The 26,102-nt window shown below is 37.7% G+C and overlaps 1 protein-coding gene across 1 annotated transcript; it reads left to right on the top strand.

Annotated features, from left to right (window-relative positions):
- The first annotated feature begins 685 nt into the window (after positions 1–685).
- Positions 686–26,102, top strand: LOC134742494 (polycomb group protein Pc). Its single transcript, XM_063675709.1, has 3 exons — positions 686–846; positions 1,459–1,843; positions 23,972–26,102. The coding sequence occupies exons 2-3, from the start codon at positions 1,775–1,777 to the stop codon at positions 24,707–24,709; spliced, it is 807 nt and encodes a 268-aa protein (XP_063531779.1). The 5' UTR covers positions 686–846; positions 1,459–1,774; the 3' UTR covers positions 24,710–26,102.

Genomic DNA, 26,102 nt, shown 5'->3' with positions numbered 1-26,102 from the left:
TCAATTACCTACCTAATGTAGTTCATCGAATATATATCTACCTATCAAGTCAAGTGCTTGGCTGTGATCTCCCTGTCTGAATAAAATAAGATAAATGAAACGTCAGCCAGGCTCATGTTAAGACGTAACATAGCAGCTATAGCTATAGCGATCCGCCCCGGCTTCGCACGGGTTAGCATTATACACTTAAACCTTCCTCAAGAATCACTCTATCGTAAGGTGAAAACCGCATGAAAATCCGTTCACTAGTTTTATTAGTACTCGTCAACCTCGCTACGACACCTAATAATAAAACACAATACATATTCGCGTCCTTTGTGCCGTGCCGTGTCGCAAGCTGTATACTTATCGCTCGTATCTCCGCCGAGCTGACAACAATGCCCCCAATGTGTGCCCGCATCCGGACCCCTCGCTATAATCCAAAATGTCCGTTTATTTTTCTACATGAGCAACGTAACAAAAAACAAAGTTGAAAATCGGACTAGAGAGAGAGGCAAACACGCAACTGCCGAGCCGCGTCGGGCGGGGCACTGCGTCGCGTGTTCTTATTGGGCGCCTCGGCTTCTCGCCCGCCGCCCGCGTCGAGCGGCCAATCAGGCGTGCGTTCGTATCTCCCCTCCCGCACCCCGCAGCCACGAAACGACGACGGCTCACGAATACCGACCCGATTCGACACGACTGTGAGTGCCTTAGTTACTTCACACGCGTTCTGATAGCCGGTCGCTTTCGCTGACGTTTTCAGTGAAATTTAAATAAGCTGGACCACTTTCGCGGCCGAATCTTTGTTGTCTTTCGACGTAGTCTATTCGTTAGTGATCGGAGCTGTGTTGTGCCGCTACTAAACAGGTATAATTTAAAATAAACTCGTCACATTGTTCCTAAAGTCATACTAAACCTAATACTTTTTACAGAATTAAAATATCTCTTCAAAATCCCGTGATAAACAAGTAATTTCGCGCCGGATGATCGAACGTAAAAGCGGTGTCCTCGTAATCAACGTAGGCCGTTCGGCGCGGCAACGTCGCGCGTAAATAATAGGGTAGCGCCGTGTTTCTCTCGCAGCCGGCGCGGGCTGGCAACGCCGCGTGGCTCCGCGGGAAGCGCCCGGCGCATTCACCGACAACCGAATATACCTACATAGCCGCGGCCGCGCGCAATCACAACAACTGCTTTCCTTTTGCAAATTATAACTTGTACTACGATGCCAACTCATTCAGAGTATATCTTTGATGGTTTGTCTATCACCTAGGATCTTATCTTTATATACCTATTAATCTTGTTATAGTACACCCTTATATACATATTAATTATGTGTTATATACAGTTATCTTATATGAAAATGGAAATTTATATTCATGATAATACTAATTTTAACATCTTAACAGCATCTATAAAACTTGATAGTATTATAAACTGAAAATAAGGCACGGTGTTGATGAAAATAAAACTTGTTTACAGATATCGAGCGGTTGTTTGAAGACCGGTGGCGCGCTCTGTCGGTGCGGCGAATAGTGACGCGAGCGGGACGCGCGGGGCGAGGACCGCCTCCCCCTACTTCAGTTTCTGCCGAGAGATCATACGAGGAGGCCGCGTCGCGCGACTCCAAAATCAAGGGACGTTCGCGCGGCAACTTTAAACTGTGACAGTGTGCGTTGACAAAAACAGTGTACTGGATTGCGGTGCCTAACCATTTGGATGCAGTGATTGGATCACACTAACTGGATTGCAGTGTTGTTCTTGGATCTGTTGTACAAATTTGGCCAGCAAACTGGGGATGCACAAGATGGGCCTCGGCGACAGCGTGTACGCCGCCGAGCGTATCATGAAGAAGAGAATTAAAAAGGTGAGCTTTCATAGTTTTTACGCACGTAAAAGTTTACGCAATTCGTTTAAGCAAGATCACATACCGGCTTTAGCTCTTGGCTTGTTTCATAATAACAGCATGTTTTCTTTCGCAAATTAAAACACGCTTTGTGTAGTTAGTGCCTGATGCATGGTCTGATTATAATTTAGATTCTGGTGCATTAATCCTGGCATTGTGGCGGCAGCAGCTGGTAAGGGTTCAGGCTCCTTTCACGCGTGTTTATCGTTGCTTATTATTATCAAGGCTCCCCTTACATGGCCCACAGAAACTGGGGCCCACTGAGAAATTGAATGGCCCATTATGCCCGTCTTGAGATTTCATTAAGTTTTTGATAGTAAACAAGTTTCTCATGAGGGTAGCCTTGTGACATTGTGATGTCTTTTTATGTGTCTTTTGGTTCTGTTACTAACCCTGAGTTTGAATAAAAGTTTGAATGGTTCCTGTTTTTTCTTGTGTGTCCGGACTGTCCGGTTTTATTATGGGTTGCACGGGTAAAGGTCACCCACGGGGAAGCTCGGCTTGTGGGAGGCGAGTGTTAACTCGATACGCCCACTGCGATAAGTACACTTTGAAGTCCTAATAGACATTTCAATAATAACAGTGTGTTTTTAGACATTGAAATATAATTGAGTAGTTATCATTTGTTCTATGGAACGTTACAACAATCAATGGAACAAAATGGGGATTATTTCCTAAGAGATAATTGGGATATTTTTTGTTGTACCAAGCGAACAAATGGGAATAACTCCTCAAATTTACTTCAGCACTCCTTTGTGGAGGTGTTATGGACTGACATAAGGTTTTTCTTCATGAAACAAAGCTCTTAAAAGTTCCGGTTACTTAAAAAAAAGTTGCCGGTATAATGTCAATGCTTCTTGTGACACTGGGCGTACACTTCAGTTTCCGGCGTTGCAATAACATGCTCAGGGGCTAACTGCGTACACTTTTATGATAATTGCGATACTCTCGCGTGTAGTTATTTAGTGCTCTTAAATTTTATGCTTTCACTGTGTACAATAACACATTGTAAGTATACTTTTATTGATATTTATTCTGACATATTTCTCTACCTAAATATTAAAAAGCATTGCAAAATACATAAAATTTTATGAATTAGTTTTGTAGCATGTAAAAAAGAAAACTATTGTTTTTAGTGTGATGTTTGGATGCCCCAAAAATTGACCCCATTTTTATTTTTCTTATGAATAAGTAGATTCTCATTTTGTTCATGTTTAATATTTCTTTAAGTAATATTTTAATTATTTCATACTGTCCTCTTTTCCTTGCCATTTTACTTTTAACATTTATCCAAATAATGTTCTTTTTAATGCGCTAATTAATTTGACATTTTGTCGGAATTTTACACACACACGACCTGGTGTACCGTTGCATATTTCTTTAACCTAGATTTGGCCCAAGTTCTCATTAGGTGTAGGTATATTTGTTAAATCTTATGACAAAATCATGCTACAAAGCTTTATTCGCGTATTAGTAGACATCTAAAAATAATTAATTTACTTAACATTCTTATTCAACCAAATAGAAAAACTTTTGTACACTGCAAAAAAATTACTCCGTTCAAATACACGTTATACCAGGTATTGAAATGTATTTTCTATTCAAAGCCGAGAATAGTTCGAAATTCATAATTCATTAACCATATCATCCTGATGCGCTCTAATAGGAAATGAATCCCGAAATAGGCTTCATAACTGGAATTCTGGAATATCAATATGTATTTAACCATCATAGAATGCCTTAATTGATCCTATTCCTGGAGTTGCCCAGTCTGCCGTGCGTTCATTTGCGCAAGGGTTGCTCTGAAATATGTCATAGGTAGCCATTTTAGCAAAAAGTTATTCAGAAATTTATTTAGGTAAATTATTTAATCCTTATTCATTGCTGTAGTCAAAGATAGATATAACTCCGTAATAGATGGATACAGTCTAAGGAAAAAACGTGCCTCGAAAATCACGAAACTTTGATTCTCGATCAGATGTCGCTACTACCTTTGACCTACACGTATAGAGGGCGTTGACGGTTTTGTTTGTTATTTAACAATTTTAACGCATATCAGTGAAAGAACATGGGTCAAAATAATAAAAATAATTAATGCAAATAAAAAAAATCATTTATCCATATTTAAATACATTTTATCGTATTTTTATAAATCTTCATTTTTAGTTTTAAAGTGTGTCGATAGATGGCAGTGAATTTACTGTGGTTACAAAATTTACTATGACAGTACCGCTCTATAATATTATATCCTCTTTTCTGTAGTTTACCACCGTTATCTTAAACAAGCTCTTTATCTCATTTTAGTTATAGAATAGTTCTCATTAGTCAAAGCTAATACCCAGCCCGTTCCGAATTCACGAAGCTAAATTGGAACCGATTTGGCGAACACGTGACTCGTGACTAGCAGTTAACGACACATATTGTTTTGTACACACGCAGTGCTGAAGCAAACGTACAAAATGCAACCATAAGTTATGTGACTATGACAATATTATTATAACATTTCAAAACGTGCGAAGTTTCCTACTGATATTATTGATGTCATATCTGTGCTGGTACATTTTGCTATATAGGTATTTCTTTACTATTAAGAAACAAACAGTCTCATATATGTAACAATAGGTACAACTGTAGTTACTAATATTGTAGACTTACAGTTTCCCTAATTAAATTTATGTAAACCTAAACATTAAAACAAGCAAGTATTTGTACGAATTATCAATTTGAATCGTTAATATTGTTAAAAACATTAACGGTGTGTTAATAAACAGTGCTAGAAAACTTGCAGTTATGCAAAAACAATATTAGAAACAATATATGCTACATTAAGGGCTTAACTTCATTCCTTCATATATTTTCCCATAGTTTAAAGCAAAGATAGATATAACTCCGTAATAGATGAATACAGTCTAAGGAAAAAACGTGCCTCGAAAATCAAGAAAATTTGATTCTCGTTCAGAGGGCGCTACTAGCTTTGGCTTACTGTCGTATAGATGGCGTTGACGGTTTCGTTTGTTATTTAACCATTTTAACGCATATCAGTGAAAGAGCATGGGTCAAAATCATAAAAATAATTAATGTAAATAAATAAATCATTTATCCATATTTAAATACATATTATCGTATTTTTATAAATATTTATTTTTAGTTTTAAAGTGTGTCGACAGATGGCAGTGAATTTACTGGGGTTACAAAATTTACTATGACAGTACCGCTCTAGTATAAGTTACTCTATGTTTAAAGTAAATCTGGGCTCTAAATATCCGCGAAAAGGTCAGCCAAGTGCAGTTAACGATATATATTGTTTTGTACACTCGTAGGTACTTGTTTGGAAACGTGCGAAATATTGTACTTTTTGTTACTGTGTCTATGCTGGCCCAGGCTTCCCTTTTTGCTCTGGATAAGGGCATCACTATTAATTCCTTCATATATTTCACATAGCTTAACGCAATCATATTTAAATTTGCAATATCGGCATAAGGGATATAAATAATTTAAATATCCGCAAGTCTTGCGCGAACAGAAATAAAGTATTTACTGGGTAGAAGGAAATGCTTGGAATATATGGACTAAGCCAATAAATATTAATACCTAACTGAATAATTTAATATCACGCGTGCATCTAAATATACAAAAATTCACACTACAAATGTCAACGTGAAATGTACCCTTTATTTTCTTCATTCATTATGACAAGCTGCTGCTGAAGTAAGCCTCTACGGCACGGCCGCGTCAAATTTAGGAAACTACTTAATACCAATATAAATAAACCTGTACCAGTGGGATTTAAACCATCTCATTAGTCAAATAAAGGCTATTTCAATGTGATATCTCCTTGGCATCTTATCAGTCGGCATAGTCTAACGTCGAGCTAACGTACCAAGTTGTACGAATTTCAACTCTCCATCTCAGTTATACCGCGCAAAACGTATAAACAGCGTATAATTCGTAAAGTAACTCCTACAGAGCGCTGTGGCCCTGGTATCTCGGAGCGAACGCGCCAGTATTCGGCTACGACCGAACGGACGTCGAATGCGCATGCTCCCCGCCGGTTCCGCCGACCAATCAGCGCGAAGCACTCGCTCGCTAGCGACTAATGCATTCCGCACGTCTTATTCCAGAAAAACTAACTCAATTGAGTTTTATGGATGCATCTTAACTTTTTGCTTTCTTCACAAGAAATACCGCCAGTATAGTAAATCTTACAGTAATAGCCATAATTCGCGTTAGAATATGTTGTTTTTGCGAGCAGATAGATGCCACTTTTACACTACACTTTTGCTAGCAACATCCGTTGTAGTTCAGGGGTTGACGGTGAGATGGCGTTGTTATTAATTAGTAGAAAAGTAAGCCAAACCCTGTTGATTGCTTCTCTGATAAAGAAAGTTTCGAGAAGGGTGGATTAGGGTAAGTTTTAGTTAAAATTTATAAGTTTCTAGTATTAGAAAGAATATTTAAGCAGTGTGCTAATTATTTTCCTATTTTTACTCTTATGTATCCAACTGTTGCTGTAATCAATACAATCATAACCTTGCATTTACATAACCTTGCAGTTATCTGATTGCAAATTGGATGTATTTATGTGCAATACATGTGTGGGTGGCATTTAACAATTACATGGGTACCAAAATTAATATCATGACTTTAGGTATTAGTTTCATAATTACACACAAAGTTTATAATATAAAATCTACTCTAAAATTTATGATAGTGACCTAATTTTCAAATATTTGTGGACAAACAGAATGATTAGCAATTGTCGCGAAAACCATAATGTTTTAGGTATAGATAATAGAATTAGAATAGCACTGCATAAATGTTAACGTGTTTCGAAAAAAAGAGTATGTAAATATTTCAAATTATAACGGTTCTTGAATTCAAAAAGGTCAAAGTAGGTAAAATTAACAAAAAAAGACACCGTTATCCACGGGTCACGATCTCACCCGAAGCCTTCGAGAGCGCCAAGAAGCGACGCGGAGCGACACAAAGCGGCCAAATTTTCTATAAATAATCGCCTGACAATGCCGAGCTGTAATTTTATCCGGCCCTACCTATATCGGAATGAAATAAAAAACGCGAAGATAACAGGGGAAGGTGTGGAGAGGACGTTTTTTATTTTTTTATTGACGCAACGATTATATTTGTTATACTTACCGATTTTTTACTTTACCTTACGGGCTGTATTAATTAAATTGAAAACATAGTAAAATAAATAAATGTCTGTGGCAAGTTTAGGTAGGTATACTATAGTATAAAAACATAAAATTTAAAAACAACGGATAAGAAGTAGAACATGACATTGACACGTTTATTGCATAGGTTTAGTTTATCATAAAATGTATTCATTTATGGTCGGCTAGAAAAAAATCCGCGAGACCTCGAAGTATTGATGCATTTCAATAGTAGATTGTTAACCAAGGGATGAAAGGGACTCATTCCTGTTCGAGCGCCAATAGTCCGAGGCAGAAATGATGCCTTTCACCCGAGTTAAACACTCTACTTTTCATTTCGAATACGAGGAAAGAAAATTGCATGTTTTTTTTAAAACATGACTAAGTATACATTTTTATAGTATTTATTGATGGTACTTTCAATTAACAATTCAGGCAAAAGTATCGTTATTTATGGAATGGGGAGTCAAATATCAGAATGGAAATTGTGTAACAAATCCATTTAAACTCAAATTTCTATTGCTTATCGTAAAATTAAAAAAAAAAAAACATACTTCTAGCGTAAAATGCTCTAGTGCAGACACATATCATTTTCTGCACACCTTTTAGAACAACAATAACCCTCTTTCAGAGCATGAGAAATGAAATAGTACATTTCCATGTTAGTGCGGAAAGTATGTCATTACTCCACGAGTACCGAGATATCTTGCCACGAGCCGTAGGCGAGTGGCAAGACTCGGGACGAGTGAAGAATGACATTTCCGCAAGTGTATCGAACGACGTTTTTTAATACAGTTGCGAAAAAATAAGAAAAACAACAAGTAAGTAATTCGAAACTTTTATATTATTAATTCTGTGACACCATTGACTTTGACATTATGAAGAGGTGTTTTTTTAGCTGGGTGTTATTATTATTGAACCCACTTCAATGAAAGTTTTTTTTTTAATGCATGTTCTATAAGACAGAAACAATTGTAAATATAAAACATTGTACTATTATTACCCAAATATCGTTAATTACGATTATTTGTGTATCGTACATTTATAAAAACAATATCGAATGTTGCCTTTGGAAACTTAAAGCAGAAAGAAAAAACGCCTCTTCTTTGACAGGCGTTCCGTTCCATTCAGACAACTTATTAAGAACGGTTTTTCAATATTCAATATAAAAAAAATAGACGTGTTATAATGATGAAGATGTAAGTAATAAAATATGAAATATGTATATTTTTCGTATTCTTACATTAACAGTAGGTTTTTATGTTGATTACGACGTTTAAAGGAAACTAATATCAACACTCATCAATAAGTAGTTATGAATTGGAACAAGAATAAAATTAAAAAAATTGAAAAAGTAAAAAGCACTAGTTCGCGAAAACCAACTTTCAGTACGCTAAACAGCTACGTAAAGTAGCACTTTTTGAGCAACTGTATTAAAAAGTAATTTTATAAACACAAGTTACTTGTTTTTCAAAGATAATAAAATAAATAAAAGCCGCAATTACATCCACTGCTCTCGTAGTTCCAATTCTTCCTTTCATTATAACTACATGCTTATATACCCGTTGTGTAGGTACCGGGCCGCCACCCTTCAAAAAACTATGTGAAGGGTCCCCCTATATTTAGAAAGCATACTTAATCGGGTACACGTTCGCTCCGAATATTAAAGCAGTGAATGGGGAAACGTCATATGGGAACGGACCCCTCGCAATTAGAGAGAACGCATTGTCTGCCACTTGCGTAGCATTCCGTTACACGCGGCGCGACGGGAACCACAATGCGAAATCGCGTTCTCACAGTATTCGGGGTCTGGTTCTTAAACGTCTTCGAATGAGTGTTTTGCTTGATGACTGCTGGCTTCGTCTTCTTATCTGTAATGATTTTGAATGAACAAAAGCCATAGTAGATGATATACTACTTCTAGAGTAATCAGGCTGTCTAATCAGATGGGTAAGTACTTTATTGAAATGCCTGTTGCAATTTTCATTAAACAATACTAGTTTTTGTGCAAGAATTATATTTAGAAGTGTTTGTTGATATCTATTTTTTTTTTTGTATTTTTCTTCAATCCGTTTGGATTTTAGTGTTTATACCAACGTTGAGCACCTTTTCTATCCTAACATGACACTTAGAGACACCTTCACTGCCATCACAATAATTATAATATCAATACCTATTATCATCACCAGAATCATCGTCACAACTGAACTAAACAGTTTCCTAATATTGGCCTATTTTGTCGGTTTTAGACCTGAAACAAAATCCCACCATCAATAATTTAATCCCACTTCCACATACGAAATCGGAAACGACATCAAAGAACATGGACACCATTACGAACATAAAAACGAGAGACAAGTTGACACTCAGTCATTATAAACGCCTTTAAAGATGAAAGGTAGTATAAAAGCATAAAGCCCATACAGCGACTGCTTTTTTAATGCAGTATTATAATGCGCTCGCCGGTTGGGTCGTTATGCCCCACGCATTATTATGTAGATGTGAAACGAAAAGTAAAGGTTTTTTTGTGGCTTTATCTGATGTAGATAATAAAGCTATAAAGGGATAGTAATTAGTGAAGGATATTGCAGGTGAGATGTTCCCACATGACGCGAACTAAATTGTATTTTACAGGAAACTAAATAATTTTTGACGCATCTGCTGTGGTCGTTGTGATTTTGCCCCATAGGACCGCATTGCTCAATCTACAAATGTAAGCACTTTGATAATTACTGAACTGAGCGGTGCCCCCACAAAATCGGCCCGTTGTCAGGCCTCACCCTTCTTTATAACTCTTCTAAATCATCCGCAGCACATAATTCCATATTCCTATAATGGAATGTAATCAGTAACGCCGCCTGCAAAGGGCAGCGAGGGTCAGCGCTGGAAAATATTTGGTGTATCTGCGTCCCTCCATTATTGTGTTTTTCTTATCGGTCCCGCAGGGAATGATGACTCTTAATTGAGTTATTATTTGCATTCATACATATTTGGGTCCAAGGGTTATTTGTTGATCAGATTCAGAAGTTAGCAGAATACTTATATTAAGTTTTAATCTGCTTTGTCTGATAAATGAGCATCTAAAAAAAGGAATAATCTCTTAGCGCTTGTTCATAAATCTCATTATTTTTCCGCATTAAAACCATACGATGCATCACTATCCCACCTAGGATATTTTGTTTGTTAATCAGAAAGACCCATCCGATAATTTACCGTATTCACCGATACAACAGTACTTTTCTAACAATGAAGAAACGCGGCGTCTGCAAATCAAATCAGGACGGTCATGTCCTCCACAAGTGTTTGTGAAGCGACTTAGAGACGAGTGCGGAAGGGTCGCCCCTGCCCGTGCCTGCAGCCCTACATCGCCCTTTTGCTTAATTTGCCCAATACAAGCATTTGTATCGCAAGAGTTTTACCTATCAAATGGTTCAGGTCCTTTTGTGCCAGCTTAATTATGAATTTGGATTTAAATGGTGCCGTTTATTGAACAAGTTTGACTACCGGTCGTTGTCAATGTCACCATCTCGTTATTTAAAACATAGTAGACGTTATAATTTGAAACCTATTTCATGCATATCATGTCAAAGCTGTTCTAAATTCTAATGAAATATTACTTTGACGTCGACTTTAATGTCAAAATGGCTCACCGAATTTGCATTTAAAAATGAGCTTCAAAGTTACATATGTAAACAGACCCCAAAACTAAACAGATAAAATCAAAATCTATCTAAACACCAAGGCCAATTAAATAATTATGGCCCGTCTGACAGCGTGTTCGCCGATTTTATAACACTATTGCCAAATCCATTCGTGTTTAATGATCTATATAAGATTAACAATCTGTTATGGATTCGATTTATTCGTGAATATGAATTTTTTATTGCATATTACAAAAGAATTTTGTGTTTAAAGATTGCACGTCGTTGTTTGTTATTCAATTATGTAGGTTATTCATAGGAGAGTCATTAGGGAAATGTCTGTATTTTGTATAACAAACCCCTATTCAAGTGATATATTATAAGAATCCTTTTGTTGTGGGGATTACGGCGCTGATCTTTGCCTGAAGGTATTGCGTTGCGTCTTGCTGGCATCCTTTGAGCATTCTACATTTCTATTGGCAAGATTATTAAGCTTCTTATTTATTTGTAGACCGGTTGAATAAACATTAAATATACTAAACACATAAGTACATTAAATATAATAGACTTCATAGTGGTCGTTTCAATTTCTCATTACCTAGATAATGAGAATATATTCACGGAAGAGCTTCTGTTGACGGCAGCAAAAGAGGATCATTGAATTACCTGGTTTTGCCGGTTTGCTTTAGCTATATGTCAATTCCAAATTCAATTCTTGTTAATAAAAATATTAACATGTATAATTTAATATACCTATCAGCAATTTAAGTCCAATAGCGCTACAACCCTGCAAACATTATCGTCTTTCCCGCTCATATTTAGATGCGTGACGGGTGCGGGTGACAGTGCATCGATTTAAGTCGAGTCGATGACCACGAGCGCCGTTATCGGTACTGTTTTACAAGGCTCTCCAAGGCTATATAGGTTCATTTCCACTGGCGTTTTGGGTAGCAACGATACGATTTGTAGGATTAGTAATGACATAAACCGTTACATTGACATCATTAACTTCAAAATGTATCGGTTTTGTTAAATCGACTTTTTTCTTCAAATCATTCAAAATACACTCAATACTTTGTCTTCGCCTTCACGAAGCAACAACCTATAATTCATTCATAAAAACATATCGATATTTTGAAGACGACACGTCCGTGCGGCATCGTGGCAGCAGAGCAACTGGCGGCCGCCGTCGCCGACAGCAGCCCGGCCCAGCCCCGTTCCCAGACTTGCTCGCCTTGTCTGGCGTATCAGTTTTCTCTGCTCGAACCACTACAGCGCGCCGCTGCGCTCCTGGTATTTGAGTTACGAAAGAATACGCGCGAGACTGCGTCGGCTGATAAAAAACCGGCCTTGTTCTTGTTGTTGTTTACCTTTATTATTAGAAATTCTCACTGCAAAGTGACTGATACGTCTTTTTTCTTTCACATCGCCCTTAGCAACCGTCACGTGTGAGGTCGTCTGTGTTGTGAGGTCCGTACGTGGCCGGAATAATCACGCTCACTCGGTGCGAGCTTGTCCTCGGACACTTGTGATGCTGCCCGCGTTCTGCTGGCTGCGAACTTAACTTGATTACGTGAATAATTTACGAAGTCTAGAGACTTTATTATGCAAACATTCATGAAGAGCCTCGAGATCTTTCAACATGTATGTTACACCCCTACACTCAAACTACACACTTACACAGCATATTAAAAACATAACTAGGCATTAACGAAATTAACTTCACTACAATCGCTATTATTATCACAATTCTCCAACAAGTTGTGTACGAGTATAAACAATGTGGAATAACTCGCACCTAAGTCGAGTTTTCATTTCTAAACATCTTGGTTCACGCGTTCGTTGTAATTTAATTATCATAGCTGCAGTGTTGCCCTTATTAGGCGTTGTTACGACTCCCGTACGAATTCACAACCTAGGCTCTGTAAGGCTAGCTACCGAGAGCTGATAGTCATTTCAGAGACATCAGCATAAAAGTGATCTTAAAATCTAAGTACATAAAGTAGGTACAATCAGAACTCGGTCAAAGTCAAAACTCCTTATTTTCATATTTTCCGTATTAGCATAGAGAAATATAAGTAAAGAAAGAGTGGTAACTCCATACATTAGTTTTCTTACCAAAACACGAGTTATTTCGTAGTCGACATCTAGCGTCAAGTAGAAATTTTGCAATGGACGCCATTATCTTGGTCCTAGTCTTCAGAGCACGGCCGCATCTTCAATGTTTGTCCATTTTTTTATGTCGTTGAACCAGTTTGGCTGTTTATTCAACCATGTAAGTACATAAATAATGTTCTACATACCAACATCTATTTAATGGATAACGAGGAAAGTCTAATTTATTTCTCCATAACATTTGGCGATCTAAAATAACAAAATAAAACCGGACAAGTGCGAGTCGGACTCGCCCACCGAGGGCTCCGTACAAATGTAACATAGGTATATATATATATTACAAATTTATAGTTTTGAGATTTTCCGCTGTACTTTGTAAGACGGTATTACTTGTCAAATTTCATAGTTCAAGGTCAACGGGAGATACCCTATAAATTTTGATTCCCTTGAGGTTGAGAGATTCGAAATATATGTTTTTTGCGGCATAAACGGCCGTATCTTTTTTTAACGTTACCTTAGAAGTTTGATTTTTCCACAGCTTTGAGGGACTGTAGACCTGACTGACCTGAGTATACGGTTGTAATTTCAACTCGATACCTCACGCGTTTCCGAGATAAAGGGTCTTGACAGACAGACGGACGGACGGACGGACGAAAGTGATACTATAAGATAAGGGTTTTGTTTTTTTCCTTTTGAGGTACGGAACCCTAAAAACACTCGCTTAACACAAACTGGAGGCAAGCCAGATCGGATCACGAAGCAATTATGGATAAGCTTCCGGCTACGAACGATCGAGGCGTGTCCACGGCGTAAAAATAACATTTACATTTTTTTTACAGTACATATAGTGCTACTTTCTCGCACTAGTGCTAAAAAGAGCACTTTTCCGCACTAGTGCTTTTTGTTTTCAATTTTTTAATAATTGTATGATACACGTGCGTAAAGATGATTTCCGACTCGTATTCCTTTATACACTCGTCGGAAGTCATACACTTTCCGCACTTGTTGCATAAATAGCAATTTTTTTATCCGTGTGCTGGTGCCGCTTGTGGTAACGTAGTGGCAATGCCATTGCCTTTTCACAAAAAACAAGTTCTTGTCTGAATATATGTGACGTTTTCAATCAAAAGGTACCACATAGTCGGTTGTCGATAAGGTTGATTTCTGATTGAAGCTATATGGAAATAGCGCCTTACTGACAAGCGGCAATAAGTACCCTTTTGGTTGAAAATGGCACATATGTACCTATAGGTACATGCTTAATTTATTTGATTGCGATATCTATTCGAGTCTTCAAAGGTTATATATTAAAAATAATATTCAATTTAAAACAGTTGATTTGAAACGGCACTCAAGAAACGAAAAGCCAATCCAATTTTTTTCAAGATACATCGCACGTCGACTAGCTCTCGCCTTAATAAAAGCAGTGAAATATTTCATTTTATACCAATACCTTTACATCTCCGGTCTCGATATTGCGGCCGGACGGCCCGAGGGGGGTGGGGGGGAGATTAATAGCCTGCCCCGGGACCACTGAGCTTGGCGGCTGTCAAATGCTCCACTTTACCAAGTTTACCTTATAGTTCCGCTTAGTTAAATACATTAAAATTTAAAAGCGATATTGTGGGTTCAACTAGGTAGTATGAGAAACAGTGGATACGCACTTCACAGTTTTAATAGGTATCTCAAACAAAATTAGGTATGAATTTGTTTTAAAACATCAATAGGTATCCCTCTGGCCTTTTCAGGTGATTTTATCTGGGGATTTTTATTCTGGGTTGGCTACTATTCTTTCATTTCAGCACTAAATATTTGATGGAATATCGTGTTTAAGTTTTTAATTGTATCTTGTTGTCTTAAATATCCCTATAATTGATTCCACTTACTTCGTAACGTTAAATTACTTTATTAAATAACAGAAAAGTAGAGAAGTAAGGAAAAAAAGCATTTTTTTTATTGATGTTTTTTATCAATTTACGTTTTTGTGTAACATAGTCATAAAGTAGGTAAGGTAATATACTCGTACTTAAATTAGGTCAAGCTCTCAATATATTTCCAATCCCATCTTAAAAGCACTTTATGTAAGAACGTGTAAGATATCTGCTATTTGTTTCATACTTAAGGCACACCGCCTTAACAAATTGTGTGAGCAATTTTACTCAGTCTGAACTAGCAGGCATTTTTTTCTGCATTCCGCTCCGCTAGTCTTGGTATATTGATTCGAAGTTGATCTCTCAAAAAATCTATAAAATCATTCAGCAAATAAAAATCTAATTAATTCATTAGCACCAATTAGGTTGCTTTGTACCTAATTGTGTTTTCCTACTCAGTGACTACCTACCTTTTATCTATCAGTTTCCTGAGACATCGTTAATATAACTGGCAATCTTCCGATCCCAGCAGCAACTGCTTTTCAATGGGATTTCAACCGTATGTGCATGACATAGAGTATCTTCTCAAAATTACTAGTAACTCATAGCGTTACTTAAGTTACTTTGGAAGCGTGACGCTGACTGTCCTATCCATTAACGTCTTTTGAGGAATGCGTCTCTTTAATTTAAGCTATTGAATAAGTAAATTTTCGTAGCTATGTTAAGAACTCAACAGTCTCAACACATAAGATTGCTTTTTATATTTGACTCATTCACAATCGTTTTGACATTTCGTTAAAAGTAACTCATATGTCTATACTATATATAGCCATTCCGAACCCCTATTCTTCCCTGGCATAGATTTAAAAGCAAAAAACAATTATAACACCCGCGATAAACTATCAAGTTCATGTCGATATCTTTTCTAAAAATTACTGTCATTTTAACTCCGACAAAATTTGATTTCAGAACACTCCATAAATTGCTCTCCCGGCAAGCTATAACGATCCCAATCCCCAATGCCCCAGGGTGTAAATTTGAATGTAATCCGATTGTAGCATTTAATTTCGCGACCCTCCGCGTTAAAAGGGTGGGTAGAGGGTGAGGCTCACAATTGGCGTGCCTAATAAGCTGCCGTGATTAATTTTTCAATGGAACTTTATGAAAAATGGCACTTCGCATGTCTTACTTTCGGAACCTCTAATCTGTCTTGATTGCTTTGTTACAATTACGACTGTATCTAGTCTGACTAAAGTCCAGATTTGTAGAAAAGCAGAGGTTTAAGTTTCTGTAGATTGTTTGAGGACTTGTTGATTGGGTGTGACGCTGACGACTGACAATTCAATTCTTGACTACGAAAAAGGGTTTTGATTGATGCCCGCTTCAGATTCGATGCCCGATTTCACCGCTAATTGAACAAGAAATTGTCGCGGCTCTTATAAAATCTGACTCTTCACTTTTTAAGTAAGATTAATGAGGGAGATTGAATGAGAAAAGTATTTTGTTTTTCGTTTTATAGTTTAATACGTCAGTAAACGGGTGGGTGCGGGATTTATGTATCAGATGAAAACTATGTTCTTAATTTTCTGCTATAGTAGGGAGTTTGATCATTTCCACATCCATGAGTTATCTACAGCAAAATATCTACTTATTATTAAATCGTTTGAAAACTATTACCATTAGATTATTTATATCCTATTCGAGCCCAGATACCTTTGTAAAGGACCAATTCCCAATTATTTTTTTAGTTTTATTAAACAGGACATGCTTCCAAATTCGAAAATATAAAACTTCTGGGGTCCAGGAGGAAATTAAAATTATCATAAGTATAGAGGTAATTGTGAAGTCAACATTTTATTTTGTTCTGCAAATAGAGGCCCCAGGGACTCTTTAAAATTTTGGCAAAGAAAGAAATGTTATCAAAAAATAACCGACTAGTTTGCCCTTCTCGTTATCTCAATGTATCTTGTAAGACAAACATTAACCCTACCAGCGTCACAGAAGGGGCACATCAGTTAACCCCACTCGCGCGCCCGAGGCGGGCAAAGTCGCGGGATGCGGGCGATCTGTGCGCTCGTTAATATTGAGATTTAGCCCACTAAAATACTCGCTCCAATGGTTATTTATCGTGTATTTATGTTTAAAATATGCAACCACTTAACGGGTCTGTTATAATATAAAATTTCGACGATTCAAGTTTGTTATCGGTTCACCATTCTAGATAGTAGGTAGGTAGGCAGCACAACCTAGGTTCTCTTGCACATTCACACTACTTCGCGTAGGTATAATAGAGGAGGGACACGAAAATATCAAGAATTTATATGACTTAAATACTCGACTCGAGCTTGTAAAAATGAAACGAATACGCTTTGCCTGCGCTTGATCAATAGACAATACGAAATTTTTAATTTAATAAAAACGATGTTTAAGTGTAAAAAAAACAAAAAGTTATGTTCCAACATACAGTAACTATGGTGGATCGAACCAGGGACCTCCCTACTTTAAAGCGAATGTTTGCAAACTGCGCCATGATAGCTCTTAGATTGGCCACTACTTATATTAGGTATAGCTTGGCTGACGAAATTTGGCTACTTATTCTCGAGTAAAAACTAAAATATCTAAATACCTAACCAGCGATACAAATTTTCTGCATTTTTGCCATTTACTCTGTAAACATGTTTCAAAAATAAAAAAATCTTATGATATCGGTACGACTATTTGTTTAGGCGCGAGCTATCACGACTCCGCCATTTTGAAAATTTTCCAAGAAACGGATCGACAAAAAAAAAACTATTTAATCATAGAATTTGGTCACAAAATTTGACGAGAATCATTTGAGAATTGCGACCTGTAGAGGAGAACATTCCGGACATACGAAAGCAAAATGGCCGAGTCAAAACACTCAAAACGTTATTTGATACCTACGCGTTACTCATCTATTGTAGGTTGTAGGTTGTATCTACCTAAGTTGAAAAACCGGCAAAGTACGAGTTGGACTCGCGCACGAAGGGTTCCGAACCATTACCCAAAAAATGGCAAAAAAATCACGTTTGTTGTGTGGGAGCCCCACTTAAATATTTATTTTATTGTTTTTAGTAGGCATTTGTTTTTACTTATAGCTGCAACAGAAATACATCATCTGTGAAAATTTCAACTAGCTATCTCTCTTTCAACTCTATAGCTATCACGGTTCAGGAGATACAGCCTGGTGACAGACGGACGGGCAGCGGAGTCAGTAATACCTATTAGGGTCCCATTTTCACCCTTTGGGTACGGAACCCTAATAAACGCGCGCTCGATCAGCAGAGACCGTGCAGTCGATGCTTCAGTCGAAGACCCTCGACATGGATATTCGTTTTTATATGTCTCGTATTGTCGAGCGTTTATTCGACTACTGAGTAACTCGTTAAGGCGGTTCCCTGAGAGAGATGGCGAAAAAATCTCCTTATATGATCATGTAAATAAATGTAGTATGGCTAAATTTAAAAATGAGTTAAAAAAAACGTTATTGGAAAAGATACCCTAATATTAAAACTGTAAACTATATTTGAATATACCTTAATTAGTTGTTAAAATAGTCTAAAAGGTGTAGTGACAATTAAACAAAAAGATAAAATAATATATCTTTTTTTTTTATAGTCATCATAAACTATCGCCATGCATGCTCGCTTTTCGGATAGTATCTAAGTTTAAGTTTAGTTTTTTAAGTGCATAAATGCTTAAAATGTAAAAATGAGCGCTATCTCGCCAACAAACTGCAATCGCAGTTTGGCGAGGAATATAATTGTAAGAAAATTGTTGTGATGTACATTGAGATAAATAAATTAAAAAAAAAAATGTTTTTCTAAGAGGCGTTAATATTCGTAGACGTGGAAAAAATATATGTAGTTCTTGACTATATTATCTTTAACAACATAGCTTCCGATACACGAATTATGACACTGCGCTCGATACAATTAATTCCCAAAGTAACCTCTAACTCGGACTTTTAATCCAATTTTACTCGGTTATTTATTATGTGATACTATAAACGAAAAAAGAGGAAAAGACAATCTTAACTTAAATAGTAATTTCATAGCTTTCGAATTTCGATATTGTAAGGTAACGTTTCTAAAATAAATAAAAATCGACAAAATTCGATCAAAATTGACACTTGGCGCGCATGATCTTTCCCGTTCTTTCTTGCGAAATGTGACAGTGACAGCGGCAAACCGATGGAACGGCCTTAAAATAATTTTAATATGACCCCGAAGAAAGGCGGATCCATGGTCTAGAAATGCTTAGGGCACCTACGGGCTCTGTACCAAAAAGTAAAGTAAAGTGTGTGTTTAAAGTAAGAAAACACTCACTGTAATCACATAGCAATCTTATAACGTTGCGTGTCGGTAATCTGCTTATCCAACGTAGCATTTGTGTCGGGCACTGCAATAATCTAACAGGGGGTATTATTGCATTGTTCTGCCGCCAGAGATGGACACTAGCAAATATTGTAAACCATAGAGTAACTTATACATACCTACTATGCCTCAGACAGTTTTTTGAGAATTTCTCACTATGACTTTAATGCATCAAAGCGGTTTGTTTACAGGCCTACCGCGAAACGTAAAAATCGAAATTTCGCTATCTGCCTCTTTATTGCACGAATTTGCAAGAGTGATAGAGAGGCAGATAACGAAATTTAGATTTTCGTGTTTCGCAGTAGGCCTTCAGTACCTATATACTTAGTCTAGTGGCGCTCCCTGCCCAGAGTTTTGCGTAATATCCCCTATTGGCATGGCATCACAGTACAATCCTACATACCTAATACCTACTACCTACACATTTATCTACGGAAATTGGCACATAAGTAATTTTTAAAGTTAGAAGTTTTTATATACAAGAGCTCAACTAGGTGGGGCTACACGTGGCTAATATCTCGTCCACATACTCGACAAGTGGTATGGGAAGTATGCAGGGCAGTATGGCGGCCGATAACGAGTAACGCGACCACACCACACTATATGTCTGCCTGCTTCCCTCGCTACTTCCCATCATGCCACTCGTCGAGTATGTGGCCGAGGTATTATAGAACCTTTGAACTGATTACAAAACGCTTGTGCGATCATTTTTGCGGCTTCCGTATCCGCAGCGAAACACTTCACTTGTAGGACCTGCTTAAGTAATTTATTTGTTCGATTTTAAACCTAAATCTTAGCTTTAAATCTCAACACTTTCTAATAGGTTTGCTATAGGTACCTTTACATGTGAATTTAGGCTTTGAACTTGGACTCTTGACTCGATAGTACAAGAAATCATGAAGGGGGATTGTTGAATTCAGCCATTCTTTAACCTTTCAGCGCTCACGGCTGTCTTAATAAGACCAAGCTCTAATATCTACACACGAGAATTTAGGGGTCCCAAAATTAAAAGGCCCTTGGCAAAAAGATCGGTTTCACACCGTTCGGGTAGGTAGGTAACGTTGTAAGTAATCAATAATCCTTCGATGCTTCCATATCCACCCAATTATTAACTGCCAGTTCCATCAGCAATTCTAACCAACGTCAATTAAGCCCTAGGTATTATCTCAGCGACCGCATTGCGGCTGACTTTAATTACTCGCACTAATTACTACGCGTTCCGATCTGTCCTAATTGGCGTCGTCCGACCAGACGCGGTCCGCCCATGGCGCGATTACTACCATCAAATCTACCATCTTAGCCACACCCACCAAACAAACAAAACTCAACCTTAACTGTTTGTATACAAGGGCTATAGTACTGGCATTAGTAACGTGGTAGGTCGAGCCGGACGTGCGCGGGGGTGGGGTGCGACGCGGAGGAGGCGGGGCCCTCCCTTCGCCCCGCCCGGGCCGTCTCTCGGCCAATAGCGGCGCGCCAGCCGAACGAGTTCACCTTGCCCATACGTCCCGGTGGGCCCTTTTATTTTTTGAAGGATTGCATTCGTTTATGGTTTTGAGTTTGCTGCGGCGAATACCTGATGTCTTTTGTTTGGGTTTATTGGTCTGACCAGGTAAAGAATTTTAACTGTCTTTTTGCTTAAGTTTTTTACCTGTTTCTTGACATTATTTATCTAAGGTAACCATAAATTAGTTTAAAAGCAATCAAGAATACATACCTACAATAAAATCATTAGGTAGATTTTTAATGCTTTTGTCAAAACAAAGTTTTACTACCATTCCGGTTTCATGCTGATTTGAGTTAAGCAGCTTAAGTGTGGATTCATTGAGGTTAAACGAATTTCAACAAACAATTTGGCTGAAGTCGTTTATGAATAACGCCATAAGTGATTATACTGAAGTACTTAGTGGTTAAAGCGAGGAACTCTCGTCTTAATCATTTGAGATACCTAGGTACATATTTACGTATTAAATATAAATGTTATCTATATTTGAGACTTTAATCTCTGTCTCTCGGGTACCGGTTACTTGAATGAACTTCGCTCGATATAAATAAATTCTTTATTTTCCTTTTAACTAATAAAATAAAATTATTTTTATTCGATCGATATAAGATATGGGTACTCAGGTCGTTTCCCTCCCGGACATACCTATTCTTATATGGCATTTGAAGATGGTCGCCTTCAGTGGTAGTAGGTATTTAGGTAGGTAGGTAGTCAATGAGGTAAATTGTAAAATCGCTCAGGATTCAGGTTATTCTCAAATCGTATTGAGTATTCATTTCTTTTGGTATTTAAGGATAAAGGTATTATAGGTATAGATTTTTCGTATAAGCCGTAAACATTAATTTTAAATACAATGGTATTTCTTATTTATGTACTACATAGATACACACTTATAGTCTCTATGCAATTGTGTGAAAGTCGTAGCTACTGCTAAAGTTAATACCCATAGCTCTAGTTTAAACCGGTTACATGATTCCTATGAATTCAGATAGAGGGAGAAGTACTCACTAGTGGTATTAAAATTATAAAATACCAATATGTAAATATAAAACGGTTCAATTTGTCCTTATTAGTAATTAATTTCTCCTGCACCAACATATATGTCTCTGTTTTACCCAATGGTTGACTGGCCTTTTGACATTAAGTCCGCCATTTGTACATGTTTTCTTTATTTGTGCAATTAAGTTCAAATAAATAAAAATAAAATAATTTAAATAAAAGCCGAACGCCCGTACAAAGTCACATCGCGCGTACCGCGTTCCTACTCACCCTCCGTCACTAAAACCAATAAGAGGCGAGGGTTCCCGAGATCCCGCCCAGTACCGAAACGGCCTATGTACATAACTACCAATAGAATTGAAGCCTTATGTAACAAAGTTTAGAGTTGGATTTTCTATGTGTTGGTTGTGGAATTAAGAGTGAAGTAGTAAAATGTAGGGTTTTATTTTTGGTTGCGGTGTCGCGTTCGAGTAATTTTATTGCGAAGTCCACAGATGGTCGATACTGTTTATATTTCGAAAGGAATTTTATTGATACGTACTTTATTAAATTATCTTTCATATTACTTACCGCAGTACACAGATCAACGTACCAATAAAGACAAGAGCGTCTGTGGTATAGGTAGGTACTTACCTAACCTAATGTGTAGACCTAACCTAATGACAATTTAACTTTACCGACTTATATTATAAGGCACCTACTTACTTACTTAGAAGCAATAAGTATAAATAAATATTAGGGGACATCTTAGATAGATCAACCTAGCCCCAAACTAAGCAAAGCTTGTACTATGGGTGCTACTGGTGCTAGGCGACGATATAGAGGTACATACTTATATAGATAAATACATACTAATATACAGAGAAAACACCCATGCCTCAGAAACAAATATTGGTGTTCATCACACAAATAAAATGTAGCTCAATTTCCCCAAGAATTATTTCTACTCTTATTTCTATTCAATTACTAGATAGGTATTAGGTAACTACTTAATTGAAAAAATGTCTTAATCATAGGACATTAGGTTTTTGAAAAATGTGTTGTTTTTCAAAAAAGCCTAATTAGTTAACCTTCTACAGCAGCAACCATTTGGACACTCAATATAAGATATGGACATTAAAATACAGTTTTACACATGCCTAGTTCCTACCTACTGGCGTGACGATGTCAGATTATAATAATTATGTGACAAATATAATACAAACAACATATATCATTATAGTCCGTAAGTTTATGTCCTTAGAAAAATAAAATGTAATAATCTTATTAATCTGCCCTTACATTGCATTGCACGTCCATTATATAGTACAACAATAACCTTATTAATCCCTCGTATAGCATGTCAGGTTTGCATGGGTATTCATTCAATAAAGCCTGTTATTATATGTTTTACCGAACGATCGCGTAACGAAACCAGTATAAGTCACTGTTCTTGTTTCTGTATCTGTATCTGTAGCGATAGACCACGGATACTTTTACTGGTTTTGCTTTTTATTAATACTCGGTAAGTGTTGACAATAGCCGACTGCACGAGCGAGGGTTCTCGGTTCGATTCCCGGGGAGATAGTCGCCAGCTGGCGCGGCAGGTGCGATGTCTTTTGGCAATTATTTTTTAATACTTTAGGGCCCCGTGTACTTTTTTAAAAACGGAACTATTTTTGTTTGCCTCATGTGGTCATTTTTTTTTTGTTTACAGGGATATGAGGTAGATAGGCATACCTACTATTATTATATCATAATAGGTAGGTATTAGGTATGTAATACGACGACATGGAAAGGTTTTAAATTTTTTTTTTAAAACGAGCCATGCATGATGTAAAACTTAAAATGGCACAACTATATGTATTTAAATACGGCATGCCGCAATGCAATTTAATAATGCTAAATCAAATCAGTAACTTAATTGAAGTAAATACCATTATCTAGGCACCTATGCATTTCGTCGAAAGTAGAAACTAATAATTAATTTCCACGTATTATCTTAATTATCTAATTTCGTGCAACGACTAATTCATTAAAAAAAATAAGATAAGAGCCGACAATAGACTATAGAGAACATGCAAGTTTAACGAGCTACAATAATGACTGAACCCACGCTCTCACGCGAGTGAACAGTCGTTAGGGCTCCTGTAGGTAGCCTGCAATTCCCGCAATATGCCTTATCGCCTAGGTACAATCAACACGTACTTATCATTACGGTGCTAACGTGCCATCTACATCACAGAATTTGCAACCCTAAACAGTGTAACCTAAGATAAAAGTTCGCTAACACTAAATTAGGGCCGTTAAGTTTTTGAATTGTTTTAAACACTTTGTGCCAACCCTCCCCGACGCCAGTCGCGGCACGAACGCCTTCCGAGCATGACTTAACGTACCGGTCTCTTGTTACAGGGCAAGGTGGAATACTACGTGAAATGGAAAGGCTGGAAACCCAAGCACAACACCTGGGAGCCGGAGGAGAACATTTTAGATCCAAGGCTGATCCAAAGCTTCGAGAGGGGAGAAGATTCAAAGAGGCCAGGGAGGGAGAGGAAACGCGAGCGCGAGCACTCACCCGAGAGAGCCCGAAGCGGGTCCGACGAGAGGGGACCGCTGCCTGGCAAGCGCAAGGCGCAGGTCCTATCGCAGGAGTCGGGGAAGATTGGAGTGACTATAACTATGAGCCCACAGAGGAATCGCGCGCCACCGCCAGTGCAGCCTCCGCCAGCCGCGTCGGCTGGAGGCGCTGCCGCCCCCGCCTCGCCCGCCGCCGAAGCGGCCGCCCCCAAAACCGGCCAGCGACGAGTACCCCATTCACCCGAAGAAGCCGACGCCCACACACCTCTTGAACGCGAAAGGCGCACACAGACGCAGCCTGAGGCGAAAGCCCCCGCGGAGCCTAAAGGCGCGCGACCACCTCCACCCGCACCTCAAGAAGATGAGGATTCCTGGAGCGAACCTGCTGTGGTTGCAGCACCGGCCCCCCAGCCGCGCCGCGGCGCCTCCTTCTGGATGGCGCGATCTCCTGTAGCAGACCAGATCTTCATCACCGACGTCACGGTCAACCTTCAAACCGTTACGATACGCGAGTGCCGCACGGAGCGCGGGTTTTTTCGTGCCCGAGAATCTCGCCCCCTCGATGTCACGTAGACTATCCTGTATTCATTTATTAGTGATGGACAATGTACAGTAGCTAGTTATTTAGTGATTACAACCGGAATCTCGGCTCCCGTAAACCGTACAACCGTCTAATGTCATGCTAAATTTATCTTGATGCGTCAAAATATGACTAGCTTGTTAGACATAGAAGTCACAGAAAAAGTACGGAGTACGTAGACTGTCCCCAAAGTTTATTAAGCCTAATGCTGGACAAAGTGATTGTCAATTGTTAACTATACTTAGATTATTTAGTTGTTATTCAATTGGTTCGGCTGTGGGCATTATAAAGGACGTTAAATACAAATGTGAGGACAATTGTTGGAAAATGTATGCAAAAATACATTTATTTAATATAAATTTGCTAACTAGCCTTTATAAATCCCAATTTAATAAATCAAATATCGGTTTAAATGTACAAATGTCAGGACCTATAACTAAATGCCAAGTGACTACATGGTACCTAAAATTATCGTGATTTGTCTGTTTGTAACCGTAAGGACGCTTTTAAGTATGTATTTACATAATAACCTACATTTTATGATACCCAGTGATTTCATAATCATTTAATTCATATTATGAGCATGACAACTATTTGTATATCAGGTGGCATGTGTACAGATGTACTGAGACTGACTGAATAGCATGACAAATGCGACCGTTTTCGAAAAAATACCATGGGAACCGATTGTTCACTACATCCGTATTCAGTAAATACATTTCTTAATGAGTTTTGTCCTAAATTTAGGACATCGGGCCTAGTATGTGTAAACATATGAAAAATGATCTGCAAATAGCTGTTCATGTATTTTAAATATTTATTTAGACTGGAAACATGCAAAAGATTTTATTAAATTATTATGTCACTTGTATCTAACAACTTTATTCAACGACGAATTAATTTACAGTTGTTTTATTTTAATAATTGTTGTTGTTATTTATGTAGCCTTGATTTAATTGAATGATTAGTATAAGTTATTTATGCAATTTTTTGAATTCTCAATTCTCAACACTGCCGAGGAGCAAGTTTAGTTTTAATGCTTTTAATTGATCCAATCGTTGAATATACCTAACTAGTTGAAAGAAATGTAATTTAATCAGGTTCAAATAACACGATCGATACAAAATAGGTTTCTTCAGACATATTAAAAGGAACACTGAAAAAGTGTAATTAGTGGCTGTTGATATATATGATAGATTACATTATGATACCTACGCATTTATTTCTTTTAAAAATGATTCATAATGCACTTTTAAGGCCAGTGCACACCAGTTGCGTATGCAGCTCCTACAATTTTAGAATCTATAGTCGTCGCGGCTGCATAGGCATGCGGTGTGACCTGGCCATTAGCCATTATTGGCCTATAGTAATGGCTCCTCTACACGA

This window comes from Cydia strobilella, chromosome 6 (genome assembly GCF_947568885.1).
Source record: "Cydia strobilella chromosome 6, ilCydStro3.1, whole genome shotgun sequence".
Classification (NCBI taxonomy): Eukaryota; Metazoa; Arthropoda; class Insecta; order Lepidoptera; family Tortricidae; genus Cydia; species Cydia strobilella.
The sequence above is the reverse complement of the archived record's forward strand: the minus strand, read 5'-3'. Positions and strand labels throughout refer to the sequence as shown.